Source organism: Panthera onca, chromosome D1, assembly GCF_046562875.1.
Source record: "Panthera onca isolate mPanOnc1 chromosome D1, mPanOnc1 haplotype 2, whole genome shotgun sequence".
Taxonomy (NCBI): domain Eukaryota; kingdom Metazoa; phylum Chordata; class Mammalia; order Carnivora; family Felidae; genus Panthera; species Panthera onca.
Genome location: NC_138348.1, coordinates 36,288,536 through 36,308,654, shown reverse-complemented (window position 1 = coordinate 36,308,654; position 20,119 = coordinate 36,288,536). Strand labels below are relative to the sequence as shown.

General features: G+C 36.7%; 1 protein-coding gene across 1 annotated transcript; it reads left to right on the top strand.

Annotated features, from left to right (window-relative positions):
* The first annotated feature begins 3,992 nt into the window (after positions 1-3,992).
* On the top strand, positions 3,993-5,232 carry LOC144612862 (uncharacterized). The gene is given in 2 exon segments (XM_078432623.1): positions 3,993-4,492; positions 4,494-5,232. Coding segments are annotated over 2 exon segments (1,239 nt in total).
* Positions 5,233-20,119: the final 14,887 nt, after the last annotated feature.

Sequence of the window (20,119 nt, the reverse complement as noted above, 5' to 3'; positions counted from 1 at the left end):
CTTTGTGCTGAAATTGACATTCATTTATTATTGTTCATCTGGAAAGAAAAGCACTAGTCTCTATCCATTCTCTAATTATACTTCTGATATATTGCTCTTCATGTGGTGAAGGGTGAATGAATGCCTTAACTTCTCTAGATCAAGCAGAGAGCCCTAGGTAACCTAAGTGTTGTTGCAGTAGTAGTTTCTTCACAGTTGTTTAGGTCTCTTAATTAAGGTTATTAAACTACCACCATATTAGGAAATAAATTGTACTCTAATTTTTTGAGCTTCTTGATATATGGGCAGTGGTAACAGAAGAATCTTTAGCACATAGCCTATTGCCTTACCATATTATACACTTGCTAAATATTTACGGAGTTATATTACATTTCATAGGAAAATGATCTTGCAAACTGTAGAATGTAAAAGTTACTGATTTGAAAAAGAGCCTGATGAAACGGTTTAAATATATGAAGTGTTTCTTTATGAAGCTTCGGCTTTATAGGTACAGTTATCATTCTGAAAAACAAAAATGGTAACAGTTGGTCTTTTCCCTTGTGGAATTCATTGTTTAGTTTCATCAGATGTTCTAAAATTCACAACACATACACACACACACACATACACACACACACACCACATACACATATACACGCATCTACACCAATAACACAACACAACCTCAAAACATCCTGATAAGGGCATGAAGCATTTTGCATTTAGAAAGTATGGGAAGAAAATGCCACTATTTAATAATTACTCCCCTTAAAGGCTAACCAAGGACAAACACCAATCTTTTATGAATGTTTTACTATACATTTTTCTCCATATATCTTGGGTTCCTCCAGTTACTTCTTTTAAAATAAATGATTCAATTTTCACAAAAATTTTCAAAGAGCTATGAATGCAATAAAACTTTTCCTTTTGGACATATTTGTTTTATTTTTGGATAAAAGGAACTCCAGATCTTGCTTTTTTTTGAGAAAACAAAAACAAAGACAAAAGACAATAACATATGTTTTATTGAAATTAGGCCAATTTTTTTTGAAGCATGTTTTTCAGAGCAATAGTCTTAGAGGATATTCTTGGGAAAGGAATTTCTTCATCAAATAAGTTTCACAAACACAACACCCTATGTTTCTATCTTGGAGCTTGAGAGTGGATTTAGACATATTGAAGTATCTGAAAAAATTTTTAATTAAGAAACATGAATAAGATGTGTTGGCCAAATGATTTTCAAACTTACTGGACCACAGAATTCCCTTAATTTCCTTCCTCCTGTTTGTAGCTTGAGTAACACTGATATTTTGAGAATCATCTTACATTAGGCTGAATGGGTAGCAATTCTGTGGCTTAAAGGCTGAGAATAGACAATTAATCTTTTCATATTACTCATAGAGAATTCTACAATGACCTTTTAGATTATTGGATGAACTTTGCTTGTATTTGAATGCCTACTAGTTGGCCACTATATGATAAATAAAGAAATTTATTTTATTAGTATTATTATATTGTTATGATTATTATTATGATTATTAGCTATTATTAATATCATCTAATCATGCTCCTGTGTGAAGAGTGCTGCCATTCAAATACCTGTTCCATATAGCGTGAATGCTGAAACATTGTAAAGGGAATGTAAATATGGGTAAATAAATGAAAAACAGGGAAAGCACACAAGAAGGCTCTTTTCTTCCTTCACATTGTCTACTCACTTGACTTATATGCCTTGAAAGACTGTAGGAGCACCACAGTGAATGCTGCCTTTAGGTTTCTAACAATCTGTACATCTAGTGAAGCTGTGTCTGCCTGGGTTTGTCCTAATGCTACCACATAGAATCCAAGACTGAGGCTTACTTGTGAATCAATAGCTAGTGCCAGATTCAAATTCAGTGTAACTACTATTAGCTTTTTGAGTTGTAATTCAAGCCTCACTGTGTCACTTAAACCAACAGAGATGATATCTCTAGCTTACGTTTTGGAAAGTATCTTATTTGTTCATTTCATAATGTTGTATTCACCACTCTCTGTCTTATTTAAATAATATATATCCTGCTCCTTTTTAATTGAGAAATAACGAACAAACTTCTGACCTTTTGTATTCCTGAGTCTCTGCTTGAAAAGGACTTTCTTGGGGGTCATTGAGAAGACCTTTTTGGATAGCATATTCAATGGACAAATAAGAGAAAGATTGCTAAGGTGACTCCTGGTTTTTTGACTGTTGTATTGACTTCTATCATTCCGTTTTTTTCCCCTGTCACAAAAGCAAGGTAAAACTTTGACATTTGATCCTAGAATAATGTTACTAAATGTAAATGTTAAATAGTTCTAAAGGTTTATGAGGAAATTTCAATGGCTGAAGAAAAAAAGTAACCAATTTTGGATAGTGCAATAAGAAGAAGAAAAAAAGAATTGGTAGCACAAAATATTCAACATATAAGTTCTTTTTTTTTACTTTTCCATAACAATTCTAAACTCTTTTCATTTTCCCCCACCAGGAACACTTCTGCTGCCAGTTAAACCATAAAAGAAAAGAAAGACCTTTGTTCTAATGGTAACAACAAGAAAAATAGCAAAATATAAATACAAATCATATTTCTCTATGAAGCAGAGAAGACTGATGGATTGGAAGAAGCTAAATGAACTGAATTTTATTGAGAAACAAACCCCTCAGAGAGGAGGAGAGAGCAGTAGCCACTTCTATCTGTGGGTCATTGCCAGGTTTGGATTCAGAGTACCATACCAGGAATAAGGACGCTGAGATCTGGTTGGAATGGAATGTAGATTGGAAGAACCCCAACTCAGTGAAGCAATAGTACCTCTCTCCCCACCCTACCCTTGAGAAAGAAATGCTGGATAAAGGCCTGGTAAGTAAAGAGAAGTCAATCACTCAGCCTTGGGAATTCTCTAAATGACTGGATTCCAGGACTTTGTGAAATTGAAGGCTGTAGTATAGCAAACCTGTCTGAAACTTCAGCCAAGTCTTCCAACTCAAGGGCAGACACCATCAAAAACTAGAAGATCGTAGAAGACATCAGAATAGAGTTGAGAATTAGATCCGTACTAATATAACCCATTGGTTTCAACAAACACACCAATGCATTTAAAAAGGAAAAGAAAGTCTCTTTAAGAAATGTTGGAAAAATTTCCTTTTTCCATATGGAAAAAAACGAACTGATTTCTATCATACACCAAACACAGAAATGAATTTGAGATAGATCATACCTTTAATGTAAAAGTTAAAATTATATAACTTCTATATAACTTCTAAAAGAAAGACAGGTGTTGTAGGAGTCTGCCTCTCACTCATCATTCCTTACAGTTGTTATACCTGCCGTGGGACAGACATTGCACCTGTGTCCTCACCAGCTTTAACCTCTCTGTCTGTGACACGTCCCCACATCTGGGATCTGCACAGACATGTAGACTCCACCCTGGGGGTAGCTACTGCACAGGATCCAAAACTGAGCAAAGGTAAGACTTCACCTTTCTTCAGAGACACCATTTAGAAGATTGGAAAATACCCTTGGGACTAACAGCCAGGAGAGAAGAAGCATTTGTATCATTCCATGATGTCTCTGTGGACTTCACCCAGGAAGAGTGGCCGCTGTTGAGCCACGCTCAGAGGCTGCTGTACAGGTATGTGATGCTAGAAAACTACAGCAACCTGGTCTTGCTGGGAATTCCATTTCCCAAGCCAACACTTGTCATTGTGCTAGAGCAAGGGGAAGAGCCCTGGAGAGAGGAGAGAGAATGTCTCTGTTCAGGAGATTCAAAGCCAGATATTCAACTTTATTCCTACTCTGCTCTGGACTTCTGCAGTCAACAATCATGCCAACATGTGCCACACAATTATTGCCGTCCATTCTGCCCAGGTTTGTTTGCAGGAACTCGCTGCCCAGCATATCAGAAGCAGCAGAAGCAACCACTTTCTTATGAAAGCTTCTGCGATGACAAGTAGAAGATGAAGACAGAGAAGAGGGTTCCAAATCTTTGAGAGGACAGGAGGGATGTTTACTTCTAGAACTTTCTCCAACCCACCTGATGGACAGCTAATAAGCTTGAGGGAAAGCAAAAGAGTGGTGGAAATAAAGCTCAGCTCAGCTGAGAAAGCAACCCGTTTAGAAACAGACAAAGTATTAAAGTGGGTAGATCTGTCCAGATTTGAAATAGTGAGTTGTGGAAATTATGGGCTAGGCTTTAACAAGAAATCAGCCCTCTTTTTTCATCAGAGAACCCTCTCAGGAGAAAAGCCTAATTTTTGCAAGGAGTGTGGCCGAAGCTTTAGCTATAAATCAGCTCTCATCACACACAAGAGATCACATATGGGGGAGAAGCCTTATTTCTGCACAGAGTGAGGGCAAGCCTTTAGCCAGAAGTCAAACCTAGTCACACACAAGATGGCACACTCTGGGGAGAAACCTTTCATATGTGAGGAGTGTGGACGAAGCTTTAGCCAAAAGTCAACCCTCATCAGACACCTAAGGACACACTCAGGGGAGAAGCCCTTTGTGCCAGGAGTGTGGGCGGAGCTTTAAGGATAAGTCAAACCCTATCACACACCAAAGGATCCACTCATGGGAGAAGCCTTATGTATGCAGGGATTGTGAGAGGCCTTTTAGAGACAAATCAACTCTCAGCAAACATCAGAGGATTCATTCAGGGGAGAATCCTCATTTGTGCAATGAATGTGGTCGGAGCTTTGGTCATAAATCATACCTCATAAAACACAAGAGAACACACTCAGGAGAGAAGCCTTTTGTGTGTCAGGAGTGTGGACGAGGCTTTAGTGATAAGTCAAACCTTACCACACACCAGAGGACCCACTCAGGGGAGAATCCCTACCTATGTGCAGAGTGTGGACGAGGCTTTGGTGTTAAGTCAGCTCTCGTGACACACCAGAGGACACACTCAGGAGAGAAGCCTTTTGTGTGTGGGGAATGTGAGAAAGGCTTTAGACAGAAGTCACACCTCATCAGTCATCAGAGGACACACTCTGGGGAAAAGGCTTATGTTTGCACTGAGTGTGGGCAAGGCTTTAGCCAAAAAGCAAATCTAGTCAGGCACAAGATGGCCCACTCAAGGAAGAAGCCCTTTGTATGCAGGCAATGTGGGAGAGGCTTTAGGCAGAAGTCAGCCCTCATAAGACATCAAAGGACACATTGTGGGGAGAAGCCTTTTGTATGCAGGGCATGTGACAGAGGCTTTAGTGATGAGGCAACCCTCAGCACACATCAGAGAACACACTAAAGGGAAAAACCTTATTTGCAGTAAATGTAGGGAAGGCTTTCTGTTGAAGTCACTTGTTATTAGACACCAGAGGACACATTTGTTGTAAATAAGCTTCATGCACAAGGAGTGTAAGCAAGACTTTAGTAATAAATCACAAATCATACCTGATCATGCAAGAGGAGACAACTTTAGGGGAAATCTCCTGTATGCAAAGGGTGGGACTTCAGAAGTATTGACTTTCATCAGAGGACAGGAGAAGACCTACTTGTGTAAAACAATGGTTCTCAGTTAGAAGCAGTATTACCCCTTGCGTAGGTGACATATGGTGAAATCTAGAACATTTTTTTATTGCCACAACTGGGAGGCTGCTACTGGCATGTAATGGATAGAGGCCAAGGATGCTGCTAAACATCTTATGATGCACAAGACTGTCTCCCCCCCCACAACAAAAGTATCCTAGCCTGTAAGACTTGGATTCCTGGAAGGCTGGCTTGGACTCCAGGATCCCTGCCATTGGCTTGAAGGAAGATTTCTTACACTCTACTTCAGCTGAGTCTCCTGTCCAGGCATCTTGCCTTCCCTCTGTCCTTCATATCCAGATCTGATGCCTCTCTCTGCCTTCTCGGACTCTTTCCATTATTTTTTCCATATATGGTTTTCCCAATAGCCTCTTGTACATCTAATCCCATCCTCTTTTTCAGAAGACGCCAACTCACACAATTACAAAGTGAAAATAGTAAATTTACAGTGAAGCGACTTGGCCTACATCACCTTAAGAAACAGAATCACTAATATTGAAACACATTGTCATCATAAGCCTCTTAATAGGATTTACTGAAAAAGATATCATGTCATTTTAAAAATATATTTCTGCCAAAATAGGTGTTACTAAAGTCTTGTCATGAGAAATCATTAGATAAACTTAAGTAATATTTTACAAAACAACTCTCCCCTACTTTCCTGGCCACTATCAGGGCCAGGAAAAACAAAGAAAGGTTGGTAAACTGTTCTAGATTAAAGAAGACTATGGAGACATGGCCATACAGTGCTTGATATTAGACTGGACTCTGGACTTTGAAAAATATAGTTACAAAAGACTATGGACTAAAGAATATTGTTTAATCAATGTTAAATCAATGATTTAATTTGAATTAAATTAAATTTAATTTCCATACTGCAGTATGGAAATTCCACGTGGTCATGGAAGTCAGATCTTTGCTTTGAAAATACGCAAGTGAGTTTTTGGGGTTAAAAGGATAAAATGACTCTAACTTATTTACAAATCATTCAGAAAAAAATGGTCTGAAAGTGTTCATAGAAACAAAATGCATATATAAAATATAAATACATTTTCCAGGAGTTGGGAGGAGAGAATGAGAGAGAGAGAGAGAGGACACAAGTGGACCAAGTATGAACCATTGGTAAATCCAGTAGATAACAGTGCCTTATATTCTTCTTGCAACTTTCCTCTTTTTGATATTTTATCAAAATAAAAACATTAACAAAAAAAAAGAAGGAAGGAAAATATAAATAGAAGAAAGTATGCTTCCAGGATGGTGGGTTGGTTTGTGGTTGGAATAGTCATAGTTAGAATTACATTTGTGACACAGCCCAGAATAACTCAACTCCTGAAGAAATTAGAAATTACCTGCCCCATGTCTTAACTGTCAGATAAAGGAAAGGCCTTACATTCTTTGTGAAACACCCACACATTAGTCTCCAATGTTTTTTTTAGATACAGTGTTCAGAATATAATTAAAAATTACCAGATACTGAATAAAATAGGAAAAAGGTAACCTGTATTATTTGTTTTTTGGGTGTTGAGTTTGATAAGTTCTTTGTAGATTTTGGATACTAACCCATCTGATATGTCATTTGCAACTATGTGGATGGAACTGGAGAGTATTATGCTAAGTGAAATTAGTCAGTCAGAGAAAAACAAAAATCATATGACTTCATTCATATGAGGACATTAAGAGATAAAACAGATGAACATAAGGGAAAGGAAACAAAAATAATACAAAAACAGGGAGGGGGACAAAACAGAAGAGACTCATAGATATGGAGAACAAAGTGTTGTGGCGGGGGGGATGGGCTAAATGGGTAAGGGGCATTAAGGAATCTACTCCTGAAATCACTGTTGCACTATATGCTAACTAATTTGTATGTAAATTAAAAAAAAATTATATTAAAAAAAAGGTAACCTTACTCAAAAACAAAAAATAGAAGTAGATCAACAGGTTACCTAGTTATTGGAAATAGTAGCAAGGGCTTTAAATCAGTCACTACAACTACTTTAAAGAGTTTAGAAGAAAATTGGTAGGATATTTCAAAAGGAAAATCAAAACTTGAAAAAAAAAGAAACAAACATGAATACTAATATTGAAATATGCAATGTTTGAATTTTTCCATGCCTGCCCAATGCAGTAATTAACTGCCATTTTCCTTCTATTTCTTTCTGATAACTTTCATGAAGATTCAAATGAGTGATTGAAATAAGCCCAGAAATAACATTAGAAGGGAGCCATCGATTTGAAAGTTATTCGTTGACTCATTCTTTAGAACTAAGAAAACCAGTCACTAAACCCTGATCTAGTCAACTATATTATGAAGAGACACTAAATTTAAAATTTGTTTTTCATATTTTGGACTCTAAAAATTATACTATTCCTCTCAACTCTGCCACTTGCTTCTAAAGCAGATATGCTTCTGTGATTCTTATTTAGAAATGTTTTTATTGCCAAATTTTCAACAGGATGTTTGCTTTCTCTTAAGGCATCTGCATAAGTAGTTTTCTTTTTCAGAAATACATTTTTTTAAAACTTATATAGTCTTCTAGATGAGCAAGATCCTCTGTCTCTTTTTCTCTCCCCCTTTCCCTGTCTCCCTTTCTCTTCCTCTGTTTCTCGATTGCATTTAGACCAACCCTGTCCCCTAATTTAGTAAATATAACTTTTTAGCTTTTGTGATTCAATTTCAAAGGAGCAATAACCATTAAAAGTCACAAATTTTCATGGTTGGATTGTTGTCATTAATCAATATTCCCATTGTAATAACAATGGACCGGCCAGATGTGATACACTCAGTGTTGGGATTAAAATGGGTGAAATTTCCAGGGACTGATTAGTGTTTATTATGGAAAATGACACTGTCATGAATATAATAATATTATGATGATGTTTTAGGCAACTATAATTTGCGTGCTTTTTCTAGTTTTCTTTGACATCAGAGAACGATATGAATCAATTTCCATTCACTGTGTTAGTATGAAACAATATTTATCAGTTTGGAGTCATTATAATTTAGTTTTCTCCTTTTGGCAGACAGTATGAGCTTATGTTATGTGACTTTATTTTTTTTTATATCTCAAATAAACCTTTTTGAAACTGAAGGGATTTTACCTGTCATGTTACACACACACACACACACACACACACACACACACGCTCACACACGCTCACACACGCTCACACACTCCAACCACAAAACCTATGATTTCATACAAGATTGTTAAGACTACTTTCCTTGGAAAGGTTTGGCACAAAGTGAGCAGCCAAAGCATAAGGACTTATTCTTGTAAGTTTTATATTATAGTATAATTTGTGTGATCTTGGACCTTTCTAGGATATCTGCTTAAGCTCAAATATACACTGCTTTATGAGTCTACCATGTGGAATTAAAAACAAAATGTGAAAGAAGAGAGCCATAGTTGGTGTTAATCTGCAACTGTGACATGAGAAGTGGTAGTAAGTTTGTCCACAATATCATGTTTTCAACCATTTCTCTCTGGAGCCTCCTCTAGCAAGAGCAGAAGGAATTAGATAGAGCAGTTTCTTTCTAGACATTTGGTCCTCAGAGAAACATTTCTATGGATTCTCCATCTGTTAAATCTGGTTTGCGGGACAAGATTCTCTGTCAACTTCAAAGAGCCAGCTGTGATATACAATAGTAGGAAGTTCACAGGAAAACACATAGAATGATTAAAGCAAGCTGCCTTTCTGGGTTGGAGTATAATTTGATAGATTTGGATACCGATGGATTCAATCACCTCCTACTTCCCCCACCTTCTACACCCAGGTAGCTAAGTCACAATTGCTATTCCTATGCATTAACCTTGGCAAATAAAAACAAACTGTAGTAATAGTGAAGATCAACATTCAAAATGCAGTGGGAAGAGTCATAGGGATCATCTTGGTCCACATTCTGGCTCTACCCTTCAATTTGCTCCTTAAACTTGAAAAACATGGGTACCTTAAAAGCTTAATTTTCTCATCTGCACCATTATTAAGGATAAATGATAATATGCAAACTAGGATTATGGCAAGTAGTCATTTAAAAAATACGCTTTTCCTTCTCCTGAGCCCTATTTGACTGATCTCCTCTATTTAAATTAATAAGAAACCTAGTAGGTCCATGGCAGCTGTAGCTTCAGATTGTTTTACGACCTTGATCAAGTTGTGTAACTTCTCAGAGTTTCTTCTTACCATCTGCAAAACCAGAATAATCATAGTTGACACCTGCTTACCATGCTGGGAAGATGAATGTAGTAACAACCACAAAGCAGGCTGCACTTTATGGGAAGCCAAATGCCACTTGCAATAAAAATAATAGCAATAATAACATTAAGAAATATTTATTTCCAAGATACTCTCTGAAGAGATTTGGGCATCTGTTGTCCAGGGCATATTGGCCTCTAATGAAAAACAAATACTTGCCAGTATTCATTAAAGTCCATTTTAGCAAATTGTCACTGTCCTACAATATACCTATTGAGCCCCTTGCAGATTAACAAAGAATGGTTGGGAAAAAGCACTGTACCATGCAGGCAGGCAAGAGAAAACCACACCAGGGTTTTTCTGTACACAGTTGCTATTCAGCCAGCAGCATTTCCCACTAAGATTTTATATGCCTGGCCCTGAGCAAATATTAATATTTTAACTGGGAGGTTTTGCCAAGATTTTTGATTACACATTGCCTGATAGCAGTGTGTGCCAAATATATATGGTACCGTATATCTCTTTATGTGTTGCATTTAAACAGACCTATTATTGTCTTGGCTGTTTGTAGTATTTGTGGGACCTTTTCATATTTAATTTGAGGTTTTGAGTTTTCAATATACCTCTAAGAAAAGAACTGTCAACATTAGACTGTTTTTTAATGCAATCGTATATTTAAGAGACAAGCAAAATAATGTGTGCAAAACCATGATGTGTGCTGATTAAGGAAGCCGGAATGTTTTATGATATGTCTTTAGTTTTAGAAATTCTTCAGCTATTACTGTCTAGATATGGTTTTCAATATATGGCTTATAAAATTGTATCTGAAAGTCTTCCTCCCAGACAGACTTGATGGCTGAACATGTTCTACTGAATGCTAAATTATTCAATAAGACTTATTTAAGCATGGTCCATATATTCAGGGCTAGTATGCTGAAGAAACATTTTATCTGATTATCATTCTCTGAATTGAAAGAGAAATCATAACATAAATGACCTTTTAAATGTGTTGGTGGTCAAGTCATTACCTAATATGTAAAGAAGGAAAATATTTATTTTAAAAGTCAGAGCCAAATAATACTAGGAGTAGAGGAAGATAAAATTGGAAAGAGAGGGGGGAAAATAAACAGTCTTTCAGGAGAATTCTTTGTGCTTTTCAGAATAAAATCCATTGAAGATATATATCAGTGATGCCCAAAATTCAAATAATGCCTGTCCTGTTTTCTGCTGAGTCAAATGGACTTTTAGCATTTTCCCTGTCAGATTTGAATGTAACTTTAAAATAGACTGATATACCAGAGTCTGTTTTTCTTGCTTCAGAAAACAAATTAAAAGGATAAGAGAATAAAAGGAATCCTGTTTATAAGGCTGCGTATGTTCAGAATTTTAAGGGCTTGCTCATACTCCATAAAGCTCAGGGGGACAGTGTGATGGTCTTTCAGTAGGACTGTCAGCTTCTGCCCATGCTCCCATCCATCCTCCGCAGAATCACTGGGCTAATCTTCCTGAAGCATGCTACTCCCAATTGTTTTACAAATAAATGCATTCAAGGCCTTCTAAGATCTTATCCCTAGATGAGTTTATAACCTCTACCCACTATTCCCTTATAAGTCGTTGACTTTGTGCCTAAATGACCTACAGATGATTCATATCTATGCTTCCTGACTTCCATCTTTTTTCTCAATTTCCCATGACAGGGACACAGTTTTGACTTTTTAGTATTCATACATAATGTGTGTTGTTTCTTCCTCAGCTATTACTCAATTTCTGCCTCTTAGGCCATAACTACTTTTACTCCCTTCAGAACTTTCATAGCAGTGTATCTGGATCTTTAATAGACTGTTTCATCATATCCTCTAGTGCACACGAAACCACTTATATAGATATCTCATGTCCTCCACTTGGTCTGTTATCCATATATTTTATAATATCCCTGAGGTCAGAGTTTAATTTTGGTGGGGGCGCCGGGTGGCCCAGATGGTAAAGTGTCTGACTCTTGATCTCTGCTCAGGTTATGATCTCACAGTTCATGAGATCAAGCCCCACATGGCGATTGGGCTCTGCACTGACAACGTGGAGGCTACTTGGGATTCTCTCTCTCTCTCTCTCTCTCTCTGCCCCTCCCCCAGTTGTGTGCACACTTTCTCTCTCAAAATAAATAAATAAATAAATAAATACATAACTAAACTTTAAAAGAAGATAAATTTAATTTGTGGTTATGTCAGCTCTGTACATCTGCCTCTGAGCATGCATTACATTTAGTGAAAACTACATAACTCATCGAATAAATACAAAAGGGAATATTTTTATCCTAATTCCATCAGTTCTTCTTTCATTGGGTACAATTTTATATTTTGTTCACATTTTTCTTCACTTGTTGAAAATGACAGTTGCTTCAGAGCACAGAAAGAGAAGATAAACTAAAATGTCCTGAAGAAAGTACAGAAAAGAACAAAGCTCGAAAAACAAGCTTTAAAACCACCAGGATCCAGGTAGTAGGGGATAGGGACCCGGATGGCAATTCCATAGCAGGAAAAATCCAGTTAAAATACTCCTGTCAGAAGAAATGGAAAACAAACCATTTTCTACTGAATTGTCATATTCTAAGAAAGAAGCATCTAATTGGTCTAATTGGTCATGCGAGGCTTGCGTTTGGGAAGCTATAACTACTGTTTACAGTCTGTGTCTGAAAGACTTCTTCCAGTAGTGAAGACATAGTTGCAGGACAGTAAATGAGAGGGCTATTAGGGAGGAAGAATAGAGGCTGTCAAAAAGAGGCACACATCTGCTACTGAAGATTCATCATGTGGAGACATTAGGTGAAGTGCGAGAGATAATTGTTATTATTTTTTATAATCTGTAATTAATGAGCGTGTTCTTCAAGTGTTTTATTATACTTCATTGTGATGCATCAGACCAGGGCTTGTGTTTGCTGCACAAAGGGAATATCTTGCATAGTTTTCCACATGACTGCCACAGAATGGCTTTACTCAAAATACCTCCAGATACAATACAGCACTGTTTAATTTTCTTTAAGCAGATTTCAGGGTTGGCATGTCCTAAGAGGTGTCAAACTTTCTGATTCTATGTATAGTGGGCTGGATGGTGTGGTTTTGCATCTCTTTTCTTGTTTTGAAAAATTTTTAATGTTTCTTATTTTAGAGAGAGAGACAGAGACAGAGAGCAAACAGGGCAGGGACAGAGAGAGAGGGAGACACAAAACTGGCAGCAGGCTCCGGGCTCTGAGCTGTCAGCACAGAGCTTGACATGAGGCTCCACCTTACAGACAGCAAGATCATGACCTAGCTAAAGTTGTCTGCTTAACCCACTGGGCCACCCAGGTGCCCCTGAATGTCTTTAAATACAGGAAGATTTAAGGATGTAAATAGTAACTAATTCAAGAAGAGGATGAGACATCATGTGCCTATAAAGGAAGTTGTTTCTTCTGTTGACAAAAAGTGCACATCTAGTCAAAGCAGCAGACTCTACATGGGCTCTACTGGCTGGTCCTCATGGCAACAAATCCTATGTTGTATAAAGCAAAGTAACAGTACTTTTCTTGCAATATCCACTTGGATAGGCCTTCCCACTGCCTGTACCTCAGAGAGCAGTTCATACTGTAAGAAATAGTTGTTGACTCATTTGTTGCCTGGCTAATAACATTCACCAAGTGCCTACTCTGTCTTGTAGGGACAGGAGTATTGGGCCAGATTCTGAGAACAAAATGAGGAAATCCATCATCAGTCTTGTAGGAGATGAGTAAATTGATGATTTCAGTGATTATAATAAGGGATTATGATTCCCAGAGTTTATAGGAGCCTAGAAGAGGGCTCGTAAGAAGTAACGGAGAAACACAGTGTGGCATAAATGACTTCTAGGGAAGATAATGCTTGAGTAACATATTTAAGCGGGCTTTGAAATAATTCAGATGAAGAAGGTATGTATGCATGTGGGTGGGGTTGAGAAGATGTGAGGATGGATAGAGACTAGAAGTTGAAGGTATGCATCTCTCATTTGTTGATGAATGAAAAATAAATCCTGCCACATTGTTCCTGAAAATAAGCTAAATTAGTTAGAACCAATGAGTACATCTTTTGCAAAGATAACTCTCAGGCAAGTTTTTCTCTTCAGACAAAAGAGCTTTGCAAAGGTAAGAAAGCAATATAGTTGTGTCCATTTGAATGAAACTAGATGGGATATGGGAAGGCTGTATACAGCTGTTGATAACACAGTGGGCATTTTTGCCTCCAGAGAAACAATCCCAAAGATAGATTGGTTGCCAGTACAAAAAGGATCAGGAAAAAATAAGAAGTTGGTGTAGTAATCATAGTGAAATCACTGATTCTGTACAAATGGTCAAGTGATTGTTTTCTGTCATATAAGCCAGACTGTGGCCTTTGGAATTTTTCTTCTAAATAGGCTGTCTAAGTAGAAATTTTACAGCCATTATTTTTTTAAGTTTTAGACTTATTTGGGTTAAACTCAGGTTTATAAACCTCCATTTAAGGCAGATTTTTTTTAACCTATCAACAAAGCAATGAGAACATTAAGACAACCATCCCTTTGTCTTTGAGGCAGTTAGGTGGAAAGAAAGGCACTAACACATAGACACCAAAGGAGTTAGTTTTACTAGAGTTGAACCAGGCAAAACTATTAAAGTTATAGACTCACATTTCACATCACTATCATCACCCCAACTCTGATTTTATCAGTGTATCCATGCCAGCTCTTCACTGCTAGCTGGTCAGCTGATCTCTCTAGTTATTTCCCTCTTAGAAGACAGACCATTTCATATCTGGGACACTTTAATTGTTAGGAAGTCCTTCTGTATTTTGCTTGCAATTATCTATTGAATCTACCTTTAGTATCTTGCATGTTGCCTAATTGTTCTGCCTGCTGACCCAATGCCCATATAGAGCAAACATAATTCATAATTTTTTACTACCTGGGTTAACCAACTCCCAGCCCCTCAAATGTTTCTCATGTGACATTATATGTGTTCTCTTTACCCTCTCTTTTAGAATATGTTACATTCCCTTTATATTCTTCTTAAAATGTGAGATCATTTGTGAATTTCACTAGTCTAAGATATGTATCAATAATTTCCTTAAAGTTTTAGAGACCCCATGGAATTTGGGAAGGAATGAAGAGATTAAGTCTTCTTCTTTTTTTTTTTATTTGCATTGTCTTCCTGCACCTGTAATCTGCAATAACCCAAATGTTTCTCAATCATTTACTCACCAAGTATGGGTTTCCATTTGCAGATGGGGGAGAGGATATTCAAATTCTAATATTCTCATCTTTTTTTTCTTGAGAATTTCAAGGTTCACATGTTAAGAAATGTTTACCTGGTGTTTGAGAATTGGAATAAAGTAACAAAAAAGCCAGTCCTCAGAGAGATCTATGTGTAAATCCCTGTTCTGTCACATTTAGCTATTACCTTCTCTGATTCTCAATGTTTACATCAATTAATTGATGACCACTTTCAAGAAGTTATGTTAACACTAAATGATAGTATATTTGGAAAATATTGAGATTAGAGAGTGCTTTGTTCGTGGGAAATGCTCTATAAGTGTTAGCAATGTTGGGGGAAGAACATTCACCTCTAGTTTATCTAATTCACCTCTGATTTAATTCACCTCTAGTTTAATAATAAAAGCGTATTCTCTTGACATGACAAAGAATGAGATCTTCAAAACCAAAATGCCTTGCCCAGGTTGCGTGGAGCCTGCTTGGGATTCTTTCCCTCTCCTTCTGCCCCACCCCACTTGTGGGCACTCTCTCTCTAAAAATAAAAATAAAAATAAAATAATAATAATGATAATAATAAAGATGACAACCCTAATCCTCAATGTTGCATCTTGCTCTCTTCCCATGACCAGTTATTGTCACAGAGATCAGGAGTTGGGTGCTTAAACAACTGAGCTATCCAGGTGTCCCTGAAACAAAAATTTTAGAAGGTAGTCCGATATAGTAATAATAATTATAAATATTTATTAGATAATTACTGTGTAAGCACTTTACATGGGTTAACTAGCTATTCCTATGTATTTTGCTTCCAGTAGCAGTACTGTGGTGTCAAAATAAATAAATAAATAACCAAAACTTTTCACTCATCCACACATATACAAACATATGCAAACATTTCCTAAATGCTGTTGCATGGAAGGATCCTCTTTTATCTGACACATTGACATTAGTTCTTATGAGACACAGCCCTTTTTATTTCTTCCTAATGATAGAGTTCAAACAATATGTAGATTCATGAAAAGAGGAGATTAAGCACAAGTCCAATACACTGGAAAAAACCCTTGAGAAGGAGGGAGGGGACACAGGCTCAGACCTATCCTTGCCACCGACTTGCCATATGACACTAAGTTGCTTAGCTGCAAATATGGACCTTTATCTTTCATTCTAGGTGTATTTCCCTGCGTGTACAATGTGTATAATACCCTTATGAGTACTGCAGGAGATTATAAAAAGGTTCAACTATAGGAGAAAGGAAAATAGAGCTATGGAGACTGAGTTTAACGTGCCAATTATGCCTATTAGGTGAATAAACTATAAATCACTTAACTGACCCCATTTTCTTCATCTGACAAATAAAAAGTTGAAGTACATCTCTGAGAAACTCTTATGCCTAATGCAAAATATGTAACCACACACACACACACACGGCTTTATTTCCATATGCTTTGTCTAATAATGAGAGATACTCTGAGAAACTCTTATGCCTAATGCAAAATATGTAACCACACACACACACACACGGCTTTATTTCCATATGCTTTGTCTAATAATGAGAGATACAGTTGGGTTTCTAAAAAAAAATTTGTTCACCTTACAATGTAGGTTAATATATGTTGTAATCGTACTTTAGCAATACACAGATTGATCACAATATAATATTTTATTGCTTAGAAAAAATGCAAACTGTTCAGAACCTCAACTATTGGTAAGTATATGATATGGTGCAAAGAACAGGAGATAAGGAATAAAGCCCAAAGTTAAGTACTGTTACTGTATTCACTTATCTTCCTCAAGGGTTTTTCTTCCTCTACAAAATGGGCCCAAATGAGAACTTGATGTTTTGGGGAAGATCTGATGGAGTCACATTTTTGACAACTTTCTCAGGTACAAGTGGCTGGCTATTTAAGGTAACAGTTAGCCAACCTTATTCAATGTTTGATATGGATGGATGCCAGAAGCCTGTTATACTTTCCTATCTCCCTTTTCCTAGAATGAAATCCAGAGGAGCCATCTGAGCACAGAAGACTAGGAAATTCAAGCTGGATCAGGTTAAAAAGTTCTAGACTGGGATAGGCCAGAGTAAATATAAACCATATGACAGGGGGTGAAATACAGAGATGTGGTCAACATTGTCCTCAAATTGAGTTGTCTATGAGGGCTGTCTACCAAATATAAGGCTTTTTTTTCTTGCTGGCCTAAGTGTTATTTTAAAACTCTAAAGGGACCTTTTCTCTCCATCTGGTAGGTGATGTATGTTGTAACATTTTAACAGTGGCCTTCAATCAATCCAAAGCAGAGGAAATTTTATTGATGAGATGTGGAAGATAGATGCATTCACACAGAGAGTGGTGGCCACTTCCTTTTCTAAATTCAGGGTTCAGTTTTGCACTGTGTTCAACTCTGGTGAGCACTAAATGTGTGTTAGGGGACTCTTCTACCCTGCCTGTGAAGAAGGTATCTCCAATATTTATTGTGTACCAGGTTAAAGACTGACAGGCAGGGGGCACCTGGGTGGCTCAGTTGGTTAAGCATCCAACTTCGGTTCAGGTCATGATCTTACAGTTCGTGAGTTCAAGCTGTGCATCTGGCTCTGTGCTGACAGCTCAGAGGCTGGAGCCTGCTTCATATTCTGTCTCCCTCGCTCTCTGCCCCTCCCCAGCTGATGCTCTGTCTGTCTCTTTCTCTCAAAAAATAAATAAACATTAAAAATTTAAAAAAAAAAAAAGACTGACAGGTGGGTAAACTGAGATTGTTTAAGATTCTGTGACTGGCTCTCATGTATCCATTTTAGGGATATTGAATTCTTGAAAACACACTGTCTTTCTTACCAGTGAGAGACCTCTTACATAACCACAAGTAAAGAAAAGCCCTCTATGAAGCACTGTTATGCATTACCCAGAAATTGACACTTGGGAAATTCAGGCTGAATCATAAGACTGTAGAGTGATTTGAGTTTATTGAATTCCATGTGTTTGCATGGTGACAAGTTACATAAAGGGCCACTGGTTAATCTGTAGCATTTGAGAGCTTGAACTCCATTTTAATATCTGTCCTGTTGCTCTCAGCTCAGTAAGAAGTTATCAAGAATTTAACATACCAACAACATCACTAAGGCACCTAACAGTCCATTTTCAGGAACGACAGGACATCTTAGAAGAGTGTCTGTGTGGCTTTCTGGTGAAAATTCTATACTTGGCTAAATGGAAGTGGAATGGAATATAAAATGGGAAGCAACTAAAAGGTAATAAAGGGCAGAGAGTAACATATATCTTCTATGAATATCTAGTTTTTTAATGTCTCTGTTTAAGAAATAGTTTGGAAGCGAAAAAACAAAAACAAACAAAAGAAACGGTTAAAAGGTAAGAGTTATTCTTATTTAATGTTTGTCTTCCCTATAGACTCAGATCTCCTTGTGAGGAGAGATCATGTTCATTCATTAGCCAGGGTACCAATGCTTAGCATAATGTTTTGCACAGAATTGACTCACAATAAGCATTTAATGAAAGAATGCTGCTAGGCTTCCTTGTTTGGATGGAGACATTTGTTTAGTTTAATCAATAAGGATTGTTCAAAAACTCACAGAATTCAATGATTCTGCTTATGAAGTATGAGTTGGTTATTATTAGTTTAGAGTCCAGCTAGAGCTTTGTATTTAGAGCTTGTAAGTATCTAGAATTGTATTTTGAAGAACTGTATCTGAAGACTAACTTATGATAAAGACACTGGAATGTAGACTAAACTAAACCCTTTTTGAGTACTATTTTGTTTTAACTCATGGTCCATAATTTAGAAATATTGCTTATTTGACCTACACTGTCTCCAATGTTTCTAAATCTTGTTTTAAGGGGCTAGAAATGCAATTAAAGGTCTTAGTTTGTTTTAATTTAAATCTTGATAAATTGGAGCATTCGTTAATAAGTTAAAATGTTGTTTCTCCATCTTGAAATATAATTAAAATATGAATATTGTATGTCCTTAAGATGTACCACATGTTTTGATATATGTATACATTGTGAAAATATTACCACAATCAAGCTAATTAACATACCCATCACCACACGTAGTTAGATTTTCTGTTTATGCATGTGTGTGTGTGGTGAGAACATCTGACGTCTACTCTCTTAGCAAATTTCATGTATACAGTGCCTTATCCGTTATAGACACCATGACATTAGGTATCCAGAACTTACTCATCTTACAACTGAGAGCTGGTGCAGTTTGACCAACATCTCCCAATTTCATCTAACCTCTGGCCCTGGTAACTACAATCTACTTTCTGTTTCTATGAATTTGACTTTTTCACCTTCTATACATGAGTGAAATCATGTTTAGTGTTATATGTGGTGGATATAGGAGATATTATAAATAAATCACAGTCCAAGGAACTCAAAGTTTATAAAATTAAAAAAAATAGCAACCACAAATAACACTTGGATATAGTTCATGATATGTCAATCACTTTGGGAAGAAATTTACAGAGATATTTCACTTAGCAGTCATAAAATCTTATAATGTAGGGAGTATTATGATCATTTTACAGATAAATACACAGATTTATACTATATAAATAATATATGCAATAACACACAAGTAAATATACACGGTATTATAGGATAGCCTCTGTTATAGATATTCGTGGACTCAGGCAAGACTTGTTTTATAATGTGAAACTTTGCCCAGGTCATGAAATATAATTCAGAGTTTCCTAATCTGAGAACTAGAGTGGAAAAGATGGTGTTTCTGGAAAAGAACATAGACATTTCAAAAATATTGAGGTTTGCTTCTATGATCAGCATCAGTACCATATCATCATTGTTTCATAGTTAACATTTATGAAGCTATTACTCTATTCCATGTGAGGTCCTAAATTTTTAAAGATTAACCCTTTTAAACTTTATAAAAGTCAAAGATGTAGATACAATATTTATCACTATTTTACAGATAAAGAAATGAAGACACCAAAAGAGGATTCTAAGTCACACAGCTAATAGGTGGCAAAGCCAAATCTAAACCAAGTTGTCCTCTCCCTAGAGCTAAGCCCACATTCTCAACCATTAAATATACCCACTTTCACAAAAAATGTTATATATATATATATATATATATATATATATATATATATATATGTGTGTGTGTGTGTGTGTGTGTGTGTGTGTACA